Here is a 25218-nt window from a genome sequence, read left to right as displayed (position 1 = left end):
CTCCAGATCGGCACAGAGTGCGAGGAACAGACAGGTGTTGTAGGACTGAGTCACAGAGGTTAACCCGCAAGCGGAGGGGTTCCACTCACTTACACCATTGGCAGGACCAGGCGGAGTTGAGACCCTCACTCTTCCTCTCCCCAGTCAGGAGCTAAGGACAAACACAGCAAGCTGTTTGAGGTTGTTGCTCAGTTGCCCCCCTCAGGAAGAGCCAGCACCTTCTGGAGAGAAACGGTGTTAGAAACAAAAAACAAACAGGCATGGAATGGAGGTCCGTGGCAGAGGGAGGCACATAGTCATAGAGCCACTGTTTTAATATCATTTATTGTGAAGTGTAAAACGAGCAGTAAAAAGTAAAAACCAAGCTTACATTTTGTTTTTTTTAAACCTTAAACAGACAACAAGATGCAAAAACAGACCAGCAGCCATTTTCACTGTAATGGATTTGATTTCAAAACCGTACATTGTCTGGAATGTTCAACTATCTTCAACTAAAAGCCGAGTGATCTATATTTAAAATAAAAACAAATAAAGTATTACCCTGAAGTTTTCACTTTTTCCCCCTCCATTTGTTTTTTGTGTATTTTTTTTCTCCTATAGATGGACTGAATTTGAAGATGGAGCTAAGCTTACTCTATCTCCTACACTGGCTCAATATGAACATCTTTAAACAGTGATAGGGAACCTAAGCCTACGAATCTTCATCAGTCTGCATCATTGTTAAAAGGAATATTCTTCCCGACGAAACTGCAATCATCCCCCGTTTGCTTCACTGTGTCTGTGGGGAGAGAGAAAATATTTAATGTGGAAATTAGTGGGGTGACACAATAGGGTATGCGTCCCAGTCCCTTCAGATAGATGCATTTCTATGGCAAATGAATTTCAATAGCGATGTGTGAGGTATTACATTTTGGTAGGAAGAATAAGGTGGCCGCGTACTGCTCGGATAATGAGTCTAAATATGTAAAGGAACAGAGGGATCCGGGAGGGGGGGGGGGGGGGGACAGATACACAAGTCACAAAGTAGCGATACAGGTTAATAAGGCCACAAAAAAGCAAACAGCACAAGGGCTCATTTCTAGAGGAAGAGAATCGAAGAGCAGAGAAGATATGAGAAACCTGTATAGAACCATGGTTAGATCACACGTGGATTACCGTGCACAAGTCTGGTCTCCAAATCATAAAAAAGATGCAGAAGTACTGGAGAAAGAGCTAAGAAGTTACAGCTAAAGAGATCGAAAGACTAAACAGATCAGGGCTCTTTGCGCCAGAAAAAAGGCTGAGGGGTGACTGAATAGATATCTTTAAGATAATGGAAGAGTTTGACAGGGTAGGCGCAGAAGATGCTTCCACTTGTGGGAGAGACCAGAAGTAGAGGGCCTTAAATACAAGACAGCCACTAACAAAAGCAATACAGGATTCAGGAGAGACCTCCTCACTCAGAGAGTGGTGAGAATGTGGAACTCACTACCACATGGAGTACTAAGGCGAATAGCAATGCATATAAGGGGAAGCTAGACAAGTACATAAGGGAGGAAGCAATAGAAGGGTCTGCTGAAAGGGCGAGATGAAGCAGGGCGAGAGGAAGCTCGTGCAGAGCATAACCTCCAACGTGGACCTGTTGGACCATATGGCCTATTTCTGTTCTGTAGACTATGTAATTCTCAACACAAGCTCACTTCGCAGCATCACTCATGCATAAGAGGTCAGGACACAGTCCTAACCTTGAACATTTAGGTTTAACCTAAAGTCACTGCTCTAAACGGACAAATCTCCAGCTAATTGATGCTAATTATAAACAGCCGAGATCTTTGTTCAGGCTACAGATCAGCAACTGGTTTATTTCTTTTTGAAAGAACTGCTAATGTCCCTGGGGCTGTCACTGTTTCAACAAAGTGGATAAAATACTCTAAAAGGAGAAGTCTGCAGGGTTACGGGGAAAGAGGAGAGTGTAGCCAATTGGACAGCTCGTTCAAAGAGCTCAAACAGCACGATGGCCAAATGTCCTCCTTTAGCTTAAAATGGAGTCTTCGCACTTCCTGGGAAAACTAACTTGTGGTTCTGAGCTCAGAGGCCTCGGATTGCAAATGAATTACTTTCCAAATAACTTAAATGGGGGAAGCATTTTAAATGTTAATTCCAATGCATCACGTAAACAGAGTAAGTAATTTTTTACTTTGACTGGGAAGATGAAGACGAGAGAGAGATTTGTTTCCAGAGTCACTTATGCGTTGTATCCTCCAACGCCCGTTAATGAAAATCTTCAATGGGTCTGCTTTAACATCGAAGGAAGTACACATCTGATCACCAAAAGACTCGCGTGACAGTCTTAGTCTTCTGCGTCATTGAACCTTCACGAGGAGCAGGGATAGAAAATTGTGTTCAAGAATTTACTGCAAAGTTTCAATCTTCTCTCACGAGAGCCAGTTCATGTGTCGTAAAACTTTGGTCATTCTTATAGGATCTTTGTGACCTTGCATTTCACCTGTTGTTGATACGCACCCTTCTGGTAGCATATTGTAATCCCATCGGAGGTGATCAAAGTACATGGCAGGCATCCCACGAGTTCACTTCTATATGATCCAGCACAATTGGGCAGCAATTGTTAAAACTGGGTATGCTGACCCATACCCAGAGAGAGAGAGACAGAGAGAGAAAGAGCGAAAGAGAGAGAGAGAAAGAGCGAGAGAAAGAGGGGTAGACAGGAGAGAGGAGACAGCATGAGAGACAGGGGCAGGGAGAGAGAGAGAGAGAGCACGAGAGACGGTGAGGGAAGAGAGCAAGAGAGAGACAGGAGAGGGGAGAAAGAGAGCACGTGAGAGGGGGGGGAAGGGGACAGAGAGAGGGAGAGGGGGGTCACAGACAAGTCAGGGGATAGAAAGAGAGGAGAAAGAGACACACACATTTAGTGCACAAGAAACAGAGGCAGGTTTCAGTTCATGAGGCTTAACCTGCCCCTAGAAAAAGTTACTGGGCAGTTACCAGGAATAAAAGTATTGGGGAAACGTCACATCAACAACTTATACCATTAACGTTTCCACTGATTAATCATAAAAGATAGAACCATCTCACATGTTGATTCCATTGAATATTAAACCATTTAGGTAGAAAGAGAGAGAAAGTGAGAGTGTGTGCTTATTGCAGGCCAGGTTTAGTTGTTTTTAGCCACAGCATCACGATGGTTGGGTGGAGGCAGAGCCGTGTCCAGCAGGCACCCCTGCCGTTAGGAGAGGAAGGATTAAAACCTGTAGGAAGGAGGGGGGTGCGGACGTACCGGTTGCCCTTGTTGTGCAGGTGGCTGCTGGGGGGCAGGCTGAGGTGCCCCAGGCTGCCCGTAGTAAGCTGCCTGCTGTCTGTAGTACTCAGCCCAGGCTGCACTGTAATCTGGCTGGGCTCCTGGCTGTGGTGGTGCTGCTGCTGCCGCCGCCGCCGCCCCCTGCGCGTTTTGAGCTGTGGAGCAGATAGAGGACATTCAGCGCCCGTCAATGCAAAACCCATTCACACAATCCACCCAGGTGAAGCATCAACTTCCCTCTCGCAAGCTTCTGCATAACACTCTCCTTATAAACAAGCACAAGATACATAATTACAGAACAAAAATAGAAAACACTGGAAACACTCAGTAGTCTGGCAGCATCTGTGGAAAAGAGAAACAGAGTTAACGTTTCAGGCTATGACTGTTCATCAAAACTCGTCAGTCTTCACCTCTCCACAGATGCTGTTGAAGGGAGAGGAACATTAACCTCGACACCAGCAATATCCTCCAACCCAGTGTCCCACACTCGTAACTGTTTTGTCAACCCAGGCTCCACGTTTTGTAGGTGTGGGAAACAGGGAGGACTGGACATCCTCATCAATATCAGGACAGACAAATATAGGTTGTGAAGCAGCTAAAGGGCTACTCCCATGAACAGGAATCTGTGAGGCTCTTTAATGAGTGGATAATGGATGTGCGGTGCTCAAAAGGGAATCACATCAGAAGGGCAGCACGGTAGCATTGTGGATAGCACAATTGCTTCACAGCTCCAGGGGCCCAGGTTCGATTCCGGCTTGGGTCACTGTCTGTGCGGAGTCTGCACGTCCTCCCCGTGTGTGCGTGGGTTTCCTCCGGGTGCTCCAGTTTCCTCCCACATCCAAAGATGTGCAGGTTAGGTGGATTGGCCATGATAAATTGCCCTTAGTGACCTAAATTGCCCTTAGGTGTTGGGTGGGGTTACTGGGTTATGGGGATGAGGTGGCTGTGTTGACCTTGGGTGGGGTGCTCTTTCCAAGAGCCGGTGCAGACTCGATGGGCCGAACGGCCTCCTTCTGCGCTGTAAATTCTATGATAAAAAATTCGATGACGGAAGGAATCGGTTAAAGGCAGGGAAAGACTGATCTTTGCGGACTGGGCTGAGAGTTTCACTCCAGTTTGGACGAGTCGAAGGAAAGTTTCTCCTGGCCCTTGACTTGAAGTGTCCTGAATGAAACGAGTTTGGCAACATTCAGCGGAGTCTGCTGCTGACGAAGAGGCCGGAGCAACGCACTGGGAGAGCTCATCAACCACTGGATGGCTAGTGTGGGAAAACAGAAACATGTTCCAGAATAATCCAGGTGAGCAATGCCAGTGCAGAACTGAGGGAGTTCAAACGGCCGCTGTTAAGAGGTGCAGCAGAGGAGCTACCCCATGTCAACATTTATCCCTCAACAAACATGACTGAAACCATTATCGAGTCATTCATACTGATTTCTGTGGGAGCTTGCTGTGCACAAACTGGCTGCTGCGTTTCCTACAGTGACTAGGGTTCAGGAGTACTTCTTGGTTGTAAAGAGCTTTGGAACATACTGTGGCAGTGTAGGACATTACAGGAAGGACCGGCCGTTCTTTTACTGGTACAGCTGGGGCATGAATACACGGTGGAGAGCTTCACTCTGCTGCCTGCACAGGAGGCTGCAGCACTGATTCAGCCACTGGAGCAGACACCAGTCATCTCTCAAAAAGCAAAACCAAGTTTAATTTTGACGCTACAGAAGTTAAAACTGAAGGAAACCAGCAGCAAAAGCGTGCAAGGAATGCACATTGATGAATGAGCACTTACCTTGTTTCTTATAGTACTCTTCCCATGCTTTTGTATAATCCTGCTGGGGACCGGGCTGCTGGCTGGGCTGGTTCTGCTGGCCTGAGGAAGGGAAAGCAGCAAGGCATGATCATTCGGTAAGTCAGAATTTTAAATGAAAATAATCCAAAGGAGCGGCCAATGAGGAGTGGAGACAAAGTGCAACCTGTCACTGGGCTGAAGTGGTAAGTGGGCACACTGGTGGACTGCTGGATCGGGGAAAACAAGAGCGGCACCTCAGCAATAATGGGTTATGTCCAAGACACAAGTGGCATAGATTGACATTTCTCACAAACAAAGCTGAAGCAATGAGTCCAACATACGCCGCAGACTCTGTCCTCCCTCCCCGTCTAAGTCACTGAATGGTAGACACGGAGTGGGAGGCAAGACGAGTGCCGTCAGTCTGAGGTGGGCAGAACTGGAGAACATGCATGGTCAAGGACCACGGAGGGGAAACAAACTTTTATTCTACCGAGGATTGCAAAGAGCCCACTGGCAGCTGTTACTGCAGCCCGTGTGAAAACTCAAAAGCTAAACTAAACAGAGCAACATAATACTCGACATCTGGCCACCTACACGCCTCACATGATTCAAAGAATCAAGATAGAGAATAGGCTTGAGTGAAAAAGGTAAATAACAAGGGAAAGAAGCCACTGCTGGGAGTGGTTCACAGAACTCCCCGACAGGAGCTACTCTGTAGGACAGGATAAATCGAGAACAAAATGGGAGATTAATCTTCATATAGACTGGATGAATCAAATTGGCAAAGGTAGCCTGGAATGCGAGTTCAGAGTGTATTCAGGACAGTTTTGTAGAATACCTTCTGAAACCAACCAGGGAACAGGCTTCTGCAGACCTGGTGCCACGGGTGTGTCCCTTTAAGAAATGGTTTTGGGCAGCACAGTGGTTAGCCCTGATGTCTCACGGCGCCGAGGTCCCAGGTTTGATCCCGGCTCTGGGTCACTGTCCGTGTGGAGTTTGCACATTCTCCCAGTGTTCGCGTGGGTTTCCCCCCCGTAACCCAAAGATGTGCAGGGTAGGTGGATTGGCCACACTAAATTGCCCCTTAATTGGAAAAATGGAATTGGGTACTCGAAATTTATTTAAAAAAATAAATGGTTTTGTCTTATCACATGGCATCAGTGATGTCATTGTGTGGGTGGAGCTGGGTTGTGGCTCTGGGAGTTGGTTTTACTTTCGCTTTGGTTTGGGGCTTGTTTGTGTCTCTGAGCGTTTGCTTTAGTTTTCACATTTGGCTGCTGTAGTCAGAAAGAGAAGCATCTTCGCCTGTCTCTCTCTATCTTCAGTTTCAAAGCTGTTTCCAGATTACTTGATAACTTAAAATAGATAACGGTTTTCTGGAAGGAATTGAAACCTGCTGCTTTGGGAAGGAAACAAGCACATCCATGCCAGGTTTTGAGTGCTGCGTGCTGGACCACACCTTTGAATAGGGGGTATTGGTTTATGGGATCTTATTATTAAATTGGAACAGTTAAAGGGGGGCATTTATTAAGAGTGGTACATAGGGTAATATAGCTGTATGGGGTATTTTTGTTGGTAGTTGATAAAAATGCTCACTGTGTGTGTTTATAAAAATGTGAACTGAATTCGTAGGATAAAGCTTGTTTTTGATTAAAAGTGGTGAAGGCCTCTGTTGAATAACAGCTGAAAGGCAGGGGCTTGTGCTCATCGTAACCAAAATAAATAAACAGTTGTAGGTCAGGTGAACTCCATGATATACTTTGGAGTTTTCTAAACCCTGGCCCACAACACCTGGCAATGTGCAATGAGACATGATGAGTTCATTACCTCATAGCAAAGGATAACAACAGAATAGAATTTTACATTCAGTTTGAGGAATTGTGGGTCTGAAACTCTAATCTGTCCGAAACGCAGACATGGGGAAACACGGACCCGGAGACAGGGTCGGGATTCGAACCCGGGACCTCAGCGCCGCAGTCCCAGTGCTAACCCACTGCTCCACATGCCACCCCTGAAACTAGAATCAGAGTGGACTGGAAAAATAGGTGAAAAGTGGAGGATAGAAGATACAGCGGCAGGCATGAAAGGAGAATGTCACAACTCTCAACAAAAATATATCCCCATTGAAAAAGAAAATCTCAGAGCAGGACGCACCAGTGGTAAAGACAGGATTTCACATGTATTGTATTATAGGCGTTTGGTGCAGCAAGGGCTAGAAAGCTGGGTTAATACATTTGTGACTGCTGCAGTCTTGTTTTTAAAGAAATCTTAGTTTGAAAGAATATTTTGGGAGCCAGGAGTGTACAATACTTTACAGGTATTGTAAAATGCTTGGGCTAACAGAATTTTGTTTTGATTAAGGGGATTCCCTGTGAAGTTAAATAGTTTTCAGCTTGGTGAGATGATGTCATTGCAGGGTGGAGCTACGGCATCAGGGCATTTTGAGTAAGCAGTTCAGTTTGGAGTTGAATTCAGCTGTGTGCACAAGTGAGGCAGTTTTGCTCTCACTGTAGATTATTTAAAAAAGATGAACTATATTTCAAGCAGTGCAGACTTGTACGAGGACAAGGGGGAACTGAAACAAGCCAGCTGTAACAGCTTTTGAAGACATTCAGCCAGGGCGTCTGTATGGGTCGGAGAGTCTGATATTTCCTGTAAAACAGTTTCAATAGATTTCTCTTTCTCAAAGTACATTTCTGTAATATGGATTAAGATCAGTTTTTTCTTCCTTTGTTTAAGTGAGCAAATATGAGCTTTGACAAAGGGTCACCTGGACTCGAAATGTCAGCTCTTTTCTCTCCCTACAGATGCTGCCAAATCTGCTGAGATTTTCCAGCATTTTCTCTTTTGGTTTCAGACTCCAGCAGTAATTTGCTTTTATTTATATGAGAGGACGAAAGGTGGTGAGTCCCCTGGACCAAATGGCCTTTACCCTAGAGTGTCATAGTTTAAAAGAAAAGTGGCTGTAATCTTCCAAAATTGCCCAGATTCTGGAGAGGCCCCAGAAGAGTGGAAAACAACAAACATAACACCCTTAATTCAACTGTATAAACTGATAGTTAGGGCACAGCTAGAGTATAGTGTGCAGTTCTGGAATCCACATTATAGGAAGGATGTGATAGCACTGGAAAAGGTCACCAGAATATTTCCTGGGCTGAAAGGTTTTAGTTAAGAGAGACTGGATCGACTGGGGTTGTTTTCCTTACAGCAGAGGGGACTGAGGGGGGACACAATTGCGATGTTTGAGGGGCATAGAGTAGGCAGGAAGAAACATTTCTCCTTGGTGGAGGGATCAATGATCAGGGGGCATAGATTTAAGATAAGGGGCTGGAGGTTCAGAGGGAATATGAGGAAAAATCTTTTCACCCAGAAGGTGATGGCAGTTTGGAACTCACTGTCCGAAAGGATGATGGTGGAGATAAAGACCCTCATAACATTTAAGAATCATTTTGATGAGCACTTGCAATTGCAAGGACCCGGTTCATTGTCTGTGCGGCACATTCTCCCCGCCTGCGTGGGTCTCACCCCCACAACCCAAAGATGCGCAGGTTAGGTGGATTGGCCATGCTAAATTGCCCCTTAATTGGAAATTTTAAAAAAATAACAGAGAGAGAGAGATAGGCACCTAGCTTCTTGTAGTATTCCTCCCATGCTTTAGTGTAATCAGGCTGTCCACCTGGCCCTTGAACTGGAGGTTGCTGGGATGGATCTATTCAAAACAGAATTAAAACACAATTACAAAATACTGCAGGCACAAACAGGTTTAAGCCTGACTCAATGTGTACAACTCTCACCTTGAAGGCAGGATGGCATGGGTTTGAGAATTGAGCACAGAAATCTACACAGATACTCTGCATTTAAAGTTACAGATCATTCTAAACTCATGAAGGAGTTGAATTTGATAAGAAAGTGTTGCCAATGGTACTGTCCACGAAAACATTCCTGAAACTGGAAACATCGGCCACAGCATCTTACCTGGCCCTGGTGGAGCAGCAGCGGGCTGTTGGGGTGGCACGGGCGCGGCAGGCTGCTGGTAATATTGTTGGTAATAGGCGGCCCAGGCAGCTGCATTTGGATCTCCGGGAGCTTTACCTGCACCACAAAAGGCAGTATTAACATTCCACAAGGGTCTGCAAAGATAACTGAGCTTTTACCCCGCCAGCCAACAACAGACACGGACAAAAACGTAATGAACATTTTGGCAATGTCCAATCTAAGGCATTGTGGGAAGCACAAGTGACTCAAACGGGTCAAATGGATAGAAAGAATAACTGCACAGGTCAGACTTGACTGCGAATATTCTTGGCAACCCACTTTTTACAGATTTAGGAGTTTTAAACATGAAAGGAATTCCCACAATGAATGCACAGATTCCTCCAACAGGGATATCTGGAATAAGGGATCAACAAATAAAAGTTGAGTGGGCGCGGGGGCGGTGAGTGGGGGCGTGGCCAGTGGCTTCAATGGCGGCCGCAGTGCTGCGGGTGAAGCGGAAACACGGCGCCGAGCCCTTTCTCCTCGCCTGTAAGCGGCTGCGGACTGGCGGTGAGCCGGGCCCTGGGCAACATGTTGTGCGGACACTCTTCAGACTTGCGGCCACTGTCGGGGCTCGGGATGATCCTGTTCAGAGGCACGTGAGAGAAGCCATCTCGAGAGAAAAGGCCTTGCTGGCCCTTAAACCCGCTGAGAAGAGTGTCCAACGTATCCAAATCTATGCACGAGTGTCTCGCAGGCCACCAGTCAGGAGAATTGGTACAAAGTCATTGCCAGCCACAGAAGAAATTTTTCCACAGAAACCTCTGAATCGCAATCGGGTGACATGAAACATGCACACCAGTCGGCAACAGATACTTCTGGAGCGCAGTGTGAGCAAGACCATGATAGCTGGAAGAAGGCCGACACAACTTTTGGAAATACCAAAGCTGGGACTGGGTCTGCAGCTGAAATTCAAGTGTTTGATATTGTGCAGCATGATGAACAAGTTGAAAATGATGAAGGAGGCTCAAAGCATAACGGTTCTAAGGGCCCTGGTCCAGGACAAGTCGACCCTCAGGAAATTCTGTGCAATTCTGTTCGAATGATTCGGGAGAAGCTTACAGTGTCAGATTCTGGTCTGGGGGCAGAGCATCTGGAGAATATGGAGGAGTACGTTTTTGACATATATTGTACTGACAGCCAATTTACTGGAGGTGGAATTCAAGATATTCTCTCCGTGGTACCATGTTATGAGGAGAATGAACTGGTCGGTGATGAATTGATCGCAGATGAAGCATATGAGGATGAAGATGATGAAAATGAAGAAAGTAATTGGCGGAATGATTACCCTGATGAGGATTCATTTGAAAATGACTGGAACGGTGAAGAGGATTCCGAGGAAGAAGATGGTAATCACAGGCAGCATATCAAAGATGGGGACTCTGATTAATTTCCATGGCAGTGACATATTTGTATAAATATCTTAACTTATGAATGGTGAAAAGCTACATTCCGTTCATTGAAAATATTACTGATTTGTTCTGAGTGAAAATGATTGTTTTGTCATAATTGTATATACTTCTTTCATAAATGACTCACACCTAAAGTGGTTGGCTATTGTGGGTGTTAATAATTGAAATCTTAAAAAAAAGTTAGCCGACTCAGAACAAATTCTGGACTGGATGTAGAATAGAAAGTGAGGGTATGAAAGGATACGGGAAAAGGGCAGGGAACTGGGATTTAAAAACACAGGCAGAGTATGTTGGCCATCCCATTACTGGCGCAAGCCACTTGGTTTAAACGGTTTACAGGGAAGCAATAAGGAGCAACACCCCGTTTCTCTCTTATAGGGAACAGTCCAAAGATGTGCAGGTGAGATGGATTGGCCATGCTAAAATATTGCCTCTTAGTGTCCAGGGAAGTGAAGATTAGGTAGGGTTCCTGGGATAGGGTGGGGCAGTGGGCATGGGTAGGGTGCTCTTTAAGAGGGTTGGTGCAGACTCAATGGGCTGAATGGCCTCCTTCTGCACTTAGGGATTCCGTGGTTTTAAGTGCAAGTGACCACAACATATTTGATTGCTGTTAAGATCTTAGGCTTACGTCCTGTGGAGTATGAAATGTGAAACCTGTATCGGCGCATCTTAAATGCCCTGTGTAACGGCTTCCTTCTCGTCTCTGAAAATTTCAGGAAGGGAGGGGGAAAAGGATGGTAATTTAAGAGGGATACGAGGGTATCCCAGGCAGGTAGAAGATGGAAACAGGCTTCTGCACGAAGGATAGCCAGTGTGTCCGGGAACCACATCCGGTGTATATGCACGCTTTCCGATTCTCAGAAATGGCGGGTCAAGTATCTCAAGCAATGTGGATGAAGCTAGAAAATGTGAATAATTACTTGGGTCGTGCGGTCCGGGCGGCTGCCACTGTTGGTACGTGTTACCCCAGCCTTGAGGAGGATACTGGTGTGGGGGAGGTGGGCCGGCAGCAGCAGGACTGTTGGGAAAGAATGGCGGTTAGACAAGTCACGTCACAACAGTTAAAGATCAGCATGTTTCATTCACCTGGTGTCTAGCCCCCACCTGACTGAAAGCACCTTCACATTGCGGACACCGGCATCTCCTGTCACTGGGACATTCAACAGCTGCAGTGTCTGTAAAGCTGCTCCTCCACTGCTTTTGTGGGGCTTCGATTCAGCCCTTTTCTGATTCACTGGTCTACACCAACAGACAGTAAATAAGCTGAGGGGGCACATACCCAGTGAGGCTGCCAAGAACAGCCAGGAGGGATCCAAGGCTCACACGTAGAGAAGGAAACCAATGGTCATTTGAGAGAGTGGCGAGGACATGACAAGAGAAACGCATGTTGTTCCCCAAGAGTGAGAATGCTTACCCCTGTGAGAATTCCCAGAAAATTACACTGACCCCCTATTTCCGATAACTGTGCACATCAAGTGGGCAGGTTTTACCAGAGTTCTTTCCAAACCACAAACAATGGAAACATAAGTATGGCACTATGAAAAGGGAATACATTCATCGTCTGGCACTCTGGCACCAAGCGGGCACATCAGGTTGCAGGACTCACCGTCAAGGCTACTGATTTACAACTTCATGGCAGGAAGTAGCGACAGGCCCGCCCACTCTGACAGAAGCCTGACTCCCTCAAGCAACAAGGGAACGGAGGATTAAACAAACAGGCAGTTTACTTACTGGGGAGGAGGAGCTCCTGGAGGCCCTTGGGTGAAGGGTCCTGGCTGGAAAGGTCCCATCGGGCCAGCAGGCATTGGGGGACCCACAGGACACAAGGGACCCTGAAAACAGAATATTTGTTCAGTACAGAGCCAAATAGATTACTATTCTAATCTTAAATTAGCCTTCCAACTCAGCCCTTCCTTGAAAATTAGGTGGCAAGACACTAAATTGGTTGCTACCAGGATTCTCAAACATCAGCAGCAAGATAGGGAACAGACACACTGCTGAAAGCGACAAGTTAGCATCTCCATTGTTTAAGAGCATTTCAATGCCTGATACAAACAGTTCAACGTTAGCAGGGTTTCCGAGATTCATTGTTGCTTTCACTTTTTAAACCAAGGTACATTTGGACGACATTAATCGACCGGATTGAAGTGGGGTGATCATCACACATCATCAGTCCCAAGCTGCAGTCGGGAGACGCTGTAAGCTTACCCAAGCAATACCCAAGGCCACCTTCAGGGTCATTGACGCTGGGAACAGGCTGCTCACTCAACGAGCAGTGCAGCCAGAAAGGCCAGGCAAATCAGATACGCCAAGGGGTGACCCACAGCATCACCCTCTCTCTCCGCTGCTGAATTGAGTTAAGACTCAGCTGCTGAGAAGGAACCGACTAACATTCAGGTCGTTGGGCCATTCTCCGCATGTTTGAAGACCTGAATTAAAACTCCAATTAAATCCACAGTTTCACTGGTTATTAGACTGGATCAATAACTAAATGAAGTCAATACCAGAGCTTAGTACACGAGAACCACAACCAGGGGAAGCACAACATAACGTAGGACACTGGACCTCTTCTCCAGCTGGGAGTGTGTGCACAGAACCTGCCTGAATTAATTAAAACATGTGAACTTGCAAGTGTAGATGTTGATCGATTTCTGCAAATTCAGTTGACGGTCAGTTTGAAGAATGACAAAGCCCTTGAGTTACCTCGATCTTTTCCTCAATGAGCTGTTTGGCATGGTCAATCTGCTGGGGTGAACCCCGGATGGTGAAAAGTTTGAAGTTTGGATCGCCGTTCGGAGGCGGCTGTCTCTGCAGCTCCACGAAGGCACCAGTCTGCTGGTTTATCGCCTTCACATTCTCCCCACCTGCAACAACATTCAGGCAATTAATCTCAGTTCTGCATCAGTGACACACAAACCCACTCGGCCCCCTCGAGCCTGCTCCGCCTTCAATAAGATCACGGCTGATGTGATGTAACCTCGGCCCCACATTCCTGCTGACCCCCGATAACCTTTCACCCCCTCATTAATCAAGAATATACCGACCCCTGCCTAAACACTATCCCAAGACTCAGCTATCTCTGACCTAAAGGGAGATTTCTTGTTTTTTTAAAACAGTGACACCGGGTATGAGATTCTCCTACAAGAGGAAATATCCTCTCCACATTCACCCCGTCAATGGCCTGCACGGTAGCACTGTTGCTTCACAGCGCCAGGGTCCCAGGTTCGATTCTCGGCTTGGGTCATTGTCGGAGTCTGCGTGCGTTTCCTCCGGGTGCTCCATCCTCCCACAAGTCCTGAAAGACGTGCTGTTAGGTGAATTGGACATTCTGAATTTTCGCTCAGTGTACCCGAACAGGCGTCGGAGTGTGGAGACTAGGGGATTTTCACAGTAACTTCATTGCAGTGTTAATATAAGCCTACTTTAATAATAATAATACTCTCTATTGTCACAAGTGGGCTTACATTAACACTGCAATGAAGTTACTGTGAAAAGCCCCTCGTCGCCACATTCCGGCGCCTGTTCGGGTACACAGAGGGAGAATTCAGAATGTCCAATTACCTAACAAGCACGTCTTTCGGGACTTGTGGGAGGAAATCGGGAGCACCCGGAGGAAACCCACACACGGGGAGAACGTGTAGACTCCGCAAATAGTGACCCAACCCAGGAATCGAACCCGGGGCCCTGGCGTTGTGAAGAGCTACCCACTGTGCTACCGTACTTGTGACAATAATAAAGAGTATTATTATTCCCCTCAGGACCTAATAGGTTTCAATCAAGTCGCTTCTTAATCTTCTAAACTACAATGAATACAAACCTCGCCTGTCCAACCTTTCCTCATTGTTTCCAACATGTTTACATTGTCTTCATAAAAGGAGACCAATACGTTCTACAGCACACACATGCAACCTCATCAATGTCCTGTATAACTGAAGCATAACTTACGTATTCAATTCTCACAATAAATTATAACATTCTATTAGCTTTCTGAATTACAGGCGGCATGGTGGTTAGCACTGCTGCCTCATGGCACTGAGGACCCGGGTTCGATCCCGGCTCTGGGTCACTGTCCGTGTGGAGTTTCCACATTCTCCCCGTGTTTGCGCGGGTCTCGCCCCCACAACCCAAATATGTGCAGGGTGTGTGGATTGGCCGCGCTAAATTGCCCCTTAATTGGAGAAAAATAAAAATTAGATACCAAATAAGTTTTAAAAAAGCTTTCTGAATCACTTGCTATACCTACAACCTTTTGCGATTCATACATTCGAGCACCCAGACTCCCCTCCATCTTAGAGCACTGCAATCTCTCACCATTTGGATCATAAGCTTTGTTTTTTTATTTTCCTGCCAAAATGGACAATTTCACTGTTTCTCACATGATACTCCATTTGCCAGATCTTTACCCACTCACTTAACCTGTACCCCATTATAGCCTATGTCCTCTTTGCAATTTACTTTCCTACCTATCTTTGCCTCATCAGCAAATTCAGTTACCTCCCTTCTTCCTCGCTCTCACCACAGATACACACACTCACAATGTAAAAGTCACAGCAGAGATTTGACATAACCATCGCACTGACTCGACAACCTACCTCTGCCGATAACTAAACCACACTTGTGGCTGGGGACTGAGAAGGCCATCTCTCCTCCTGGAGGTCCCATACCCCACGAGCCTTGCCCCCTTCCCCTTCCTCGGCCAGGGCCGGGCATTCCAGGCCCTGGGGGACCGGTCGGACCAGCCTGTACAAGCACAGAATTTAAAACACAAAGTCAGAGAGTAATACGTTACTGTACGGACCCACCCATGAAAATTCAGAAATGGCCACAGGGGTAGGACTTCCTTGTGAATTTGCGAATTCACAAGTTCGGCAGTGAAACCAAACATTAAAACAGGCATGCGAATATATGAATAAGGACTGGGCCATTTGGTCTCTCTGGCCTCCTCCACTCTGACAAGGTCATGGTTGATCTGATTGGGGTCTCTACTTTCCTGTCTCCCACTCTACCTTCGATTCCCGCATCGGTTATTTAATGACTCTACCTCCATTACTATTTAATGACTCCACCTCCATTGTTATATTTGACATGTCAGCTACGACTCTCACCAACTTTTACAGATGCGCCGTAGAAAGCATTCTTTCTGGTTGCATCACAGCTTGGTATGGAGCCTTTGTCCAAGACTGCAGGAAACTACAAAAGGCTGTGAATGTAGCCCAATCCATTACTCAAACCAGCCTCCAATCCATTGACTCTCTCTACACTTCCTGCTGCCTCGGAAAGGCAGCCAGCATAATTCAGGACCCCACGAACCCCGGACATACTGTCTTCCACCTTCTTCTGTCAGGAAAAAGATACAAAAGTTTGAGGTCATGTACCAACCGACTCAAGAACAGCTTCTTCCCTGCTGCCATCACTTTTGAATGGACCTACCTCGCATTAAGTTGATCTTTTCTGTACACCCCCTATGACTGTAAGATTATATTCTGCAGTCTCTCCTTCCTTCCCTATGTACGGCATGCATTGTCTGTACAGCAAGAAACAATATTTTTCACTGTATACTAATACACGTGACAATAAATCAAATCAAATTAAAGATCACATCTCATTCTTCTAAACTCCAATGGACACAGGCTCAAATTGTCCGCTGCATCTGCTGTCATAAAATTCAGCTCTTCAATCAAGTAACAAAACTAAAATCCATGGAAGCTGGAAGAAATTATTGTCTATTCTACAGCCGAGTTATCAGTGCTTTTCTTGGACACCTGCACCTAAGAAGCTACATAAAGCAGCGAGTTCTTAAAAGATTCTTCTGTTACGATCCCAGTTGACGTTATAATTGGACGGGAGGGTTCCAGAATAGAACCCCGACTCCAAAGGCGGTAACTTCTATTTATTTCTTAATAAAGCATGAGGAAAGGAATCGCAGGACCGACAATTAGTTTTAACAAGAAAAAAAACATTAAACATGAAAAGTTGGTTTATTTTACAATATTCCCCTTAGCTTAACAAATACACAGTTTTAAAGGTTAACATGGAATACAAAGTTTCTTAAACTACAATGATCTAATTTCAACACAAAAAATTCCTTTTAAGCACACAAGATGACTGTGGTCAAATATACACACCCTGCTCTGAACCCAAATTAGTGTCTGTGGATTCATCTTCAGAACCCCCCCCCGGATTAGAATTTTCAAACTCCACTCCCGCTTTAAACACGCTTTAATCTCATAATAATGCTTTCCCTTAGCAGTTTGCCTCCCAAAATCCAGTCCAGGTTTTACAAATGACTCTTTTTAACACAAATTTCCTCTTCACTTTTAACAGTGAAGCCAGTCCAGGATTTTACACAACCCCTTTTTAGGTTTCCTTTGTCTCAACTGCTTGTACACAAACTCAGAGATCCAGCCACCAACTTCCATAGTTATTTCAATTCCCGTTCCACAGACTGTAGTAAAATCTCACAAACCTGAAAATCACTTCAGGTACTTTTTCTGACGTCTCAGCCAGGTCGGTTTTTACTGAACAGTGCTCTGTTTCAGTACCTTTAACCGTTGACTTCCTGGAAACTTCTCTTCATTTCTACAGTTTCCTTAACTAGCTGCTCTTCAGCTCACTGCCCTTACATTTCTCCATGGTATGGCTTTTCTTCCAGCAAGGCTGAAAGAGATGTTCCCTCTCTAGCAGAGCAGAGAGCTGCCTACTCTCTCGCTGTCTATCTTCAACTACAAGCAAATTAGCTAAACTAAAACTTAAAAGGCCTTACAAGGCCCCGTTGCTAAGCTACTACCATTGATTTGTTTATTTTACACACTGTAGCCCTCTCCAAACACAATAGAAACACAGCTGGAACTCAACAAAGCACCCCACATAGAAACACCTTTGTCCAGCATGAATCTAACTATAGGCTTCACCCTTTGCAGGCACAGAAACATTAAATAAAACACACTTCAAACTATCCCTCATCTCTAATCACCAGCATACAAATATAAATCCTTTAAAGGAGTTAGCAGTTTCATAACAGAGGTGGCAATTGGAGGGACAAAGCAGGCTGCAGATGTGTCTCAAGTGACTTTACTCTCAACACACCTGACATCTTGTATGATAAAAATAGCCAGAAAAATTAATCATATGGAAGCACAATCCATCCATGATTCTATGGCAATTCACACAAAAATCAACAGATTTAACATAGTTACCAGCACCTTGCATGGTCAAACAATAAACAAATGTTTGCAGTCGCAAATTTAAATACTGAAAAAGCTGCAAGCTCAGTCTGCATGTGAAGAAAAGCAGGGAGGGTTAATCATAGATTAACACAGAATTTACAGTGCAGAAGGAGGCCATTTGGCCCATCGAGTCTGCACCGGCTTTTGGAAAGAGCACCCTACCCAAGGTCCACACCTCCACCCTCTCCCCATAACCCAGTAACCCCACCCAACACTAAGGGCAATCTTGGACATTAAGGGCAATTTATCATGGCCAATCCACCTAACCTGCACATCTTTGGACTGTGGGAGGAAACCGGAGCACCCGGAGGAAACCCACACACACACGGGGAGGATGTGCAGACTCCACACAGACAGTGACCCAAGCTGGAATCGAACCTGGGACCCTGGAGCTGTGAAGCAATTGTGCTACCCACAATGCTACCGTGCTGCCCCTGCAGAGCAATACAAGGTAATTGAACTGAAAGATCAACCCAACCTTGCTCTGCATAGCTACTGACAGATGAGCATTTCCAACCGAGGAGTTTAAATAAAAATCACTGCACTGATGAGAGGCTGGCATGTTAGCGCAATAACTCCAATTGCTAATCTGTACATCTTTCAAAACAAACTTTGGTCATTCTCAAATGGAGGCAATATCCTCCAGTTACAGCAATTTTACTCCCCAAATAATGAATTTTCAGAAATCTGTTTTTGCGCAGTCATGTCGGGGTTTAAACTGCCAAACATTTGTAGTCTTAACTCACCATTACAGAGGTTCACATTAACTGTATTTCTTCCCCCATTCAAAAGGCAAGGGAGGTTTGGGTCTATCAAAAAATACTCCTCACACACCGACACAAGACTTTTTCCACACAGATCTATCTCATCCTTAGGTATGGTGGCCAACTTCTGTGAAATTATTCCTGGTGTGAAAACATCTCATTCAACATCCCGAGTGGACAGACAACTCTCGACCCATTCATCAGAACTGGATTGAGGTCCAGTCAGATCTCAGGAGCTTGTGGCGAATGATGCCACTATTATGCTTACCACCAATGATCCCACTAAACCATGTGCCCCACACAGGCCACTCGCGGGCTGTCCCCTTTAGGAGCTACACGTGCATCATCACGCAAAAGGACTCAAAGATATTGTGCGGTGAAATAAACAAAGAAAATTCCAAAGGATCATAGGTCACCTTGATGGCAGGCCTGAAAAGACGCCAGGCTGCCCCGACCCGATTTTAACTACAAAATGGAGCCTCGCAGATGTTTCTTGGTGGAGATATCCATTTGTTGGAACCCTATGAAGTACAAGCGTGAGGATGAAACATGCATAAAAGGAGCAGCTTATACAGTAGGTTTCACAGCATGGAGTTCAGTGCAAAGATTCTCAGTTACCTTGCAATCCCAGAAAGCCCAATTTGTAAAGCCTAGGACTGCAGTTTTATTTTAAGTTACTCATTTCTGACCCCAGTTGCTGTGCAACACTCTGGCTTCCAAGTGCCACACGGACGCTGGAACAAGCAAGGCCTTTCTGCTGTGACACCTGCCCGTCCTTTCGGGAAAAAAAAAATGGGCAAATAACTAGAGGCCACCACTATCGATGGAACACTCGCCACCTTCAGGAGTGGAGAGTTATGGGGAGAAAAATCAGTAAGGAAGAAAGTGAGAACAAAAGTCTACTCCATACCCGCACGTTCTGCAGAAGGTCAGTAATTATTTGTGCAGCATGCTGGCATCTCTCTGGAGGCCCCATTACATGCGCTATCTTATCTGGCGTAGACCCATCATCTACGGGATGAAAAAAGGAGAAGGACTTTATTGAAAGATGAAAGTTAGCAGTTCCAGAGCAGCCATAGCGTGCATTACAGAAATCAGTCCAAATGGAACAGACAGCACCTGAAATAATGAACCAATTTCTCAAAAAAAAAACCTCCAAATATTTAAGGGGATATAGAGAGAGCTCATTCGGTCACATTTACCCTAATTGCATTCTACGGGTGGAATATTCTTGATGCTGCCACCAAGTTCTGTGCACCCCAGACATCATGGCATTTTGGAGGAAGGAAAGGTGGGAATCCATTTTTCCCTTCATTAGGTCTCTGCACAGATCATTCCCGAGTGTGGAGAGAAGAGATAATCTGTTCTTGGGAAAGTGATTGAACTAGCCTTCTGCTCCGTTTAAGGTCGATGTCGCAGGCGAGGTCTGAACGAGCCTGTGCTGCGAAGGAGAAACCCGATTAATCACTGCGGCTGTGTTACCCCTCAATACTCGGGTCATTTCAGCTTTGGAATTAGCCCCATAATAATAAAGCATGGCTAAATTCTCTAGAATGTGTTAATCTGATGAGTTCAGCTCATAATTAACATTCAGCTCCCCATCAGGTAGCTGGGGAAGGGGAGCAGGGGTGAAGAAAGGAAAAAAAAAAGTCATGCCATGAGACAGGAAGGTAAAAGTAAGCCTTTGCACCGTACCCACCCAGGGGCCCTGGTTCAATCCAAAGCATCTACATGGTATATAATTAAGGGCGTTGGACACATTGCTGTGTCTCACTCTGTGGAACAATCACCCAGGCAGTATCACAGCTGGGGACACTGTCTCCTTTCAATGGTAATGAACCATCATTTGCTGCAGCAGAAGGTTGGGCCTGTAGAAAAGTTTTTACTGGGTGCCAACAGGGCGAGTGAGTTTGTGCAGTCCAATCAAGTGTCTAATCCAATACAGGGGCCATTTCTCATTGTAGTGTACTCCAATCACACGCAGTGCTACATTTTAAAATCTGGAGAGCTCCAGGATTTGTACTTAGTTTGTCAGATACCCGATGCACATACGAGGACTGACCTGGTTTGAACTGTATTCGGACTCCGGCATCATTTTGTATTTTCTTAATCATTTCTCCACTTCGCCCAATTACAATTCCTACCGAATGCCGTGGCACTGGTATCTAGAGTTTAAGATGCATAAAGGTCACAACACCATCCATACATACTTACGTCTGCACACAATTCCCATGTTTACATTTACAATGGACATTGCTGATGTAAGCAAGTCATCATGTTTACATTTTTTCCCAGTGGAGACTCCCAAGATGCCAATTAACCTCTACAGAATATTGCAACGGGAAATTATTTGTACCAATTGATTGTCTACGTAACACTGGGGTGGGAATTGCACAGTAAAAAGGTCCATTCAAATGTGAGGATAGAGAAAGTAGCAAGTATCATATGGTCCTACTTGTGCTCCCAAAAAACCAAGAACCATGTAATATGACAAAGGTACCTTGCAGGTGGAGGAACTTGTACACTGGGGTATAAAGGTGGTAGCTTTCAAATCTCCTGTTACAGCACAATTGCAACCCATCCAAACCTGCTGTGTGAGTGGCCAGCCAGCATTGGCCAGCCTGCAGGTTGGCCAAGACATCAGAATAGTCAGATTTCAGGGAGACCAACTTTACTTTTGCTGAAAAGTGGGGAGGGAAATGCATTATCAGGGAACTGAAGGCTCAGAATTCCCTGGGAAGGAAGAATAAGGAACCAAATGAAAATCAAGGGACGTTTCTTCTATTTACAAAAGTAACCTACGATAAAGAATCCATCACATGCATTCTAGTGAAAACTGCATGATTAGGAGAGGAAAGAGAGCTTTAAAAGTCCACAAAATACTAAAGGATGCAAATACATGGGAAAAGGTCTATTTGGTAGTATGCAATTCTTGGCTGAACAGGTATATTGCATGAATTAGACCAGACTGAACACAGGCTTTCTCCTGAAGTTGCATTGTATTTAGACAATGATGGACATTATCTTTGCAACCTCCATACGGCCAGCCTCCATTAATTAGCCAGCAGAATAAATAAGGATTCAAATGAAATCTGGCATTAGTTTGTTGTAAATTTACAATTTGAATATACAGTACTGAAACTGTCCATTCAACCCAACTACTCCCTTCCATCTGCCTCACGTCAGGCTTGCAGTACTCCTTTATATCCCCTTCTCCCTCATGGACCCATACAGCCTCCTTCAGAAAACATCTAAGCTATTTGCCTCAATCACTTCCTGTGGTAGCAAGTTCCGCATTATAACTACGAAACAAAGACATTTTTCCTCATTTCTCAATGGGAATGATCACTACCGTGTCTTTATGCCCCCTATTTAGAAACATTCTATTCACATCTATATAATAATAATAATAATAGCTTGTCACAAGTAGGCTTCAATGAAGTTACTGTGAAAAGCTCCTAGTCGCCACATTCCGGCACCAGTTCGGGGAGGCTGGAATTGAAACCACGCTGCTGGCCCGGTTCTGCATTACAAGCCAGCTGTTTAGCCCACTGTGCTAAACCAGCCCGTTAGCGATGTTTATGGAGAGTGATATTGGTAGAAATGGTGCAAGAATTGAGAATCCAGAAAATGGGCCCACACTTCATGGATGGTTTATCCATTACAATTTTACAGCTCAAGTAATTCACTGTTTCAAGTACTTGTCCCCCTTCAGAAACCAACACAGAACTCACGAATGTAAGACGCCCAGCTGAATTTAGCACAAATTAAATACACCATTTTGCCTCAACTGCCAAAAGTGAACAAAAACCAACATATTTCTCACTTACGTCTAAACCACCAACTCCTCCTCCTCCTCCTCCACCTCCTCCTCCTCCTCCTCCTCCTCCTCCACCACCACCACCACCACCTCCTCGGCTGCCAAACTCATTCCGGTCCCCAAATCCTCCCTGGTCACGTTCATGCAGAATCTCCATCACCATGTCTCGTGCTTGCTGCAATGGTTCACAGCAAAGGAGGTTAACCTCACAAAGAAACACCACACAACAATCATAAAAAGCACAAAAAGCACACTGTTACTGGCAGGTTTAGAGCTACATTGGCCGATTCCTTTCTCACAATTTTGCCTCAGATTTAAGTTTGAATGTAGATCAGCTTGGAAGCGCCTCCTATATACCGGGTTTTTTGCAAAATAAGTGCACCAGTCTCAATCCAGTGCGCACAGTTTGTGTACTGAAGCAAGAACAGGTGAGATTCTATGCGTGGATTGCGACATGGGGCAATCTCAGACAGCACGAATGCCTGGTCAGACAAAGGAAGGAGAAAAATGGCTCAGAGCGTGGAATTAAAAAAAGATATTTAATTGAACTTGCGTTCAAACAATGAATGCATCACTCAACATCGGAGTGATACACATTAATGTCACTCCTGCTCAGCGATTTGAAAAATTATGCAAAATCTCTCCTACATGATACAGCAAGCTTGTCCCATTTCAGAGCTATGACCTTAAAATCTGGGCTCAGTGTAGCACTGAAAACAAGTTTGCATCAAACGTAAAACAGAAATCCCACTGAATCTCTCGGATGGACTCAGGAGATCACGTGGCGCTACTGGAGGAGAGGTAAGGCAGCCCTCCTGGTGAACAGGTCAATATCATCCCTCAAACAGTAGAGCAAGCAGATTATCTGGTCATACATCTCACAGCTGCATTGAAATCGGGCGCCACAATGCTCCACATTAAAATTGTAACTAACTTCAAAGCTACAAAATTGGCTGTAATGTGTTGTAAACTAGACGATGGACAGTTGCTTCACTAACCAAGTCTAGTTTCCACGCTGACACTATGGGCAGATAATAAACACCTTCCTAGCTGTGGGTTTCACTCAAACCTGGGGCCGACATTCACGAAGATAACACTTTATAAACCTAGAGAAATTGGGTGGTAGTTCAGAGTAGGTGGTGAATATTTTGCAGGATAGGTTGATGCCTTTCAAAGAAGAATAGTGGAGAGCTGCGATCAATCGCAATGCCAGCTAGTATCAGCACCATGGAGAGCAACAACCTACTGGTAATAGGTCAAGGGAGCAAGTGGTGCGTCTCGGAGAGCACGGTGGGGGAAGGCAGTACGGAAGAGAAACTAGATATGGTTAAGTACTTGGGCCAGGGAAGGTTTGATTTGTTCAGCAAAAGGAAGAGGGAAGCAGCAAAGACAATCTTGCTGACAGTCCCGCACACCTTTCAGAGAAGATGGAAGTGGTGTTGGTTGGAGTGGGTGAAAAGTAGCCCAGGATATCAGTGCTTTTCAAGATGATCTTGCAGTAGTGGGTGGTGTTGGCAGAGGGGCTGGAGGTAGAGATAATCAACACATGGATGGTGCAACCTGAATGCAGATATACAAACAAACTCATACCTGCACTTTAAAAGGGTCACCGATAATTCGGAGCGGTTTATCTACATTAGCATTTTGTGAACCATCTTGGATTAAAATCATCTTCACTCCAGCACGTTCCTGTTTACAAAGAAGGCAGAACCTTTAGGATTAGAATATGAAAAAAAAAAGAGAATACTAGTAGGAACCTGCTCGAAGACAAACCCTCATCTAAAAACCAGCGGTCCAAAAAGTTCATTACTATTGGCAAGTTATGGAGCAAACAGACACCGAATCATATTTCTTTGAGTAATTGAGTGCCTTCCCACAATTAACAGTTACGGGCAGCACACGCCAAGCTTTACAATGCACCAGACTACCTGCAAAGCAGATATACACAATTTGCTCAAATACATTTTTCAAAGGAACTACGATACTTGTAGTTACAAAACAGACAATTAACCAGAATTTTAAATGTTTTAAAAACTTTTCACTGGGCCCTTGACAGAATTCCTACAACGCGGGAGGAAGCTATTCGGCTCATCGAGACTGCACCGACCCTCTGAAATCACCATTGGAAATGAATGGGTAATTTATCATGGCCAACCCACCTAAATTGCACATCTTTGGACGGTGCGAGGAAACCGGAGTCCCCGGAGGAAACCCACGCAGACACAGGGTGAACGTGCAGACTCCGCACAGACAGTGACCCAAGGTCAGAATTGAACCCGGCTCTCTGGGCGGTCACGCAGCAATGCTGACCACTGTGCCACCGTGCTCTAACTCTCTCTGAAACAGTTTACAGGAGCAAAATACTGCGGATATTGGAAATCTGAAAACAAAATGCTGGAGACACTCAGCAAGTCTGGCAGCACCTGTGGAGAGAAACAGTTAATGTTTTTCTACATTAACTCTGTTACTCCCTCCATAGACGCTGCAAGACTGCTGAGTATTTCAAACATTTTCTGTTGTTATCTCTCAATCAATCCCGCTCTCACTGCCCATTCCATCCAGTCATTCATTACCCAATGTGTGAAGGTTCTTTTATTCTTTCTGCGTCATGGGTCTCGCTGGCTGGGCCAGCAGTTATTGCCCATTCCCAACTGCCCTTGACAAAGCGTTGGTGAGCTTCCTCCTAGAACCGTTGCAGTCCATGTGGTGCAGGTACACACACAGTGCTGTTAAGGAGGAATGCCAGGATTTTGACCCAGCGACAGTGAAGGAATGGCGATATATTTCAAAGTCAGGATGATAAGTGGCTTGAAGGGGAACTTCCAGTTGGTGTCCCCATGGATCTGCTGCCCTTGTTCTTCTAGATAGTACAGGTCATAGGTT

General features: G+C 45.3%; 1 protein-coding gene and 1 pseudogene across 3 annotated transcripts in view; one reads left to right on the top strand and one right to left on the bottom strand.

Annotated features, from left to right (window-relative positions):
- Nucleotides 1-305: 305 nt before the first annotated feature.
- Nucleotides 306-25218, bottom strand: part of khsrp (KH-type splicing regulatory protein) — a 68342-nt gene continuing 43429 nt past the window's right edge. For 2 of the 3 annotated variants that reach the window (XM_072490859.1, XM_072490856.1), the window contains 12 exons: nt 23926-24024; nt 22346-22510; nt 20578-20680; nt 19426-19526; nt 15118-15265; nt 13229-13389; nt 12257-12357; nt 11446-11543; nt 9054-9170; nt 8704-8787; nt 5079-5159; nt 306-3450 (listed from right to left, as the gene is read on the bottom strand). In XM_072490859.1, coding sequence (XP_072346960.1) covers nt 3239-3450; nt 5079-5159; nt 8704-8787; nt 9054-9170; nt 11446-11543; nt 12257-12357; nt 13229-13389; nt 15118-15265; nt 19426-19526; nt 20578-20680; nt 22346-22510; nt 23926-24024 — 1470 coding nt within the window. In that variant the 3' untranslated portion in view covers nt 306-3238. The remainder of the gene's footprint in view (nt 3451-5078; nt 5160-8703; nt 8788-9053; nt 9171-11445; nt 11544-12256; nt 12358-13228; nt 13390-15117; nt 15266-19425; nt 19527-20577; nt 20681-22345; nt 22511-23925; nt 24025-25218) is intronic. The other variant, XM_072490857.1, reaches the window with a different exon arrangement.
- On the top strand, nt 9542-10605 carry LOC140403160 (probable RNA polymerase II nuclear localization protein SLC7A6OS pseudogene; annotated as a pseudogene).

The sequence above is a fragment of the Scyliorhinus torazame genome, chromosome 27 (genome assembly GCF_047496885.1).
Source record: "Scyliorhinus torazame isolate Kashiwa2021f chromosome 27, sScyTor2.1, whole genome shotgun sequence".
Classification (NCBI taxonomy): domain Eukaryota; kingdom Metazoa; phylum Chordata; class Chondrichthyes; order Carcharhiniformes; family Scyliorhinidae; genus Scyliorhinus; species Scyliorhinus torazame.
This window is presented reverse-complemented; position numbering and strand designations above follow the sequence as displayed.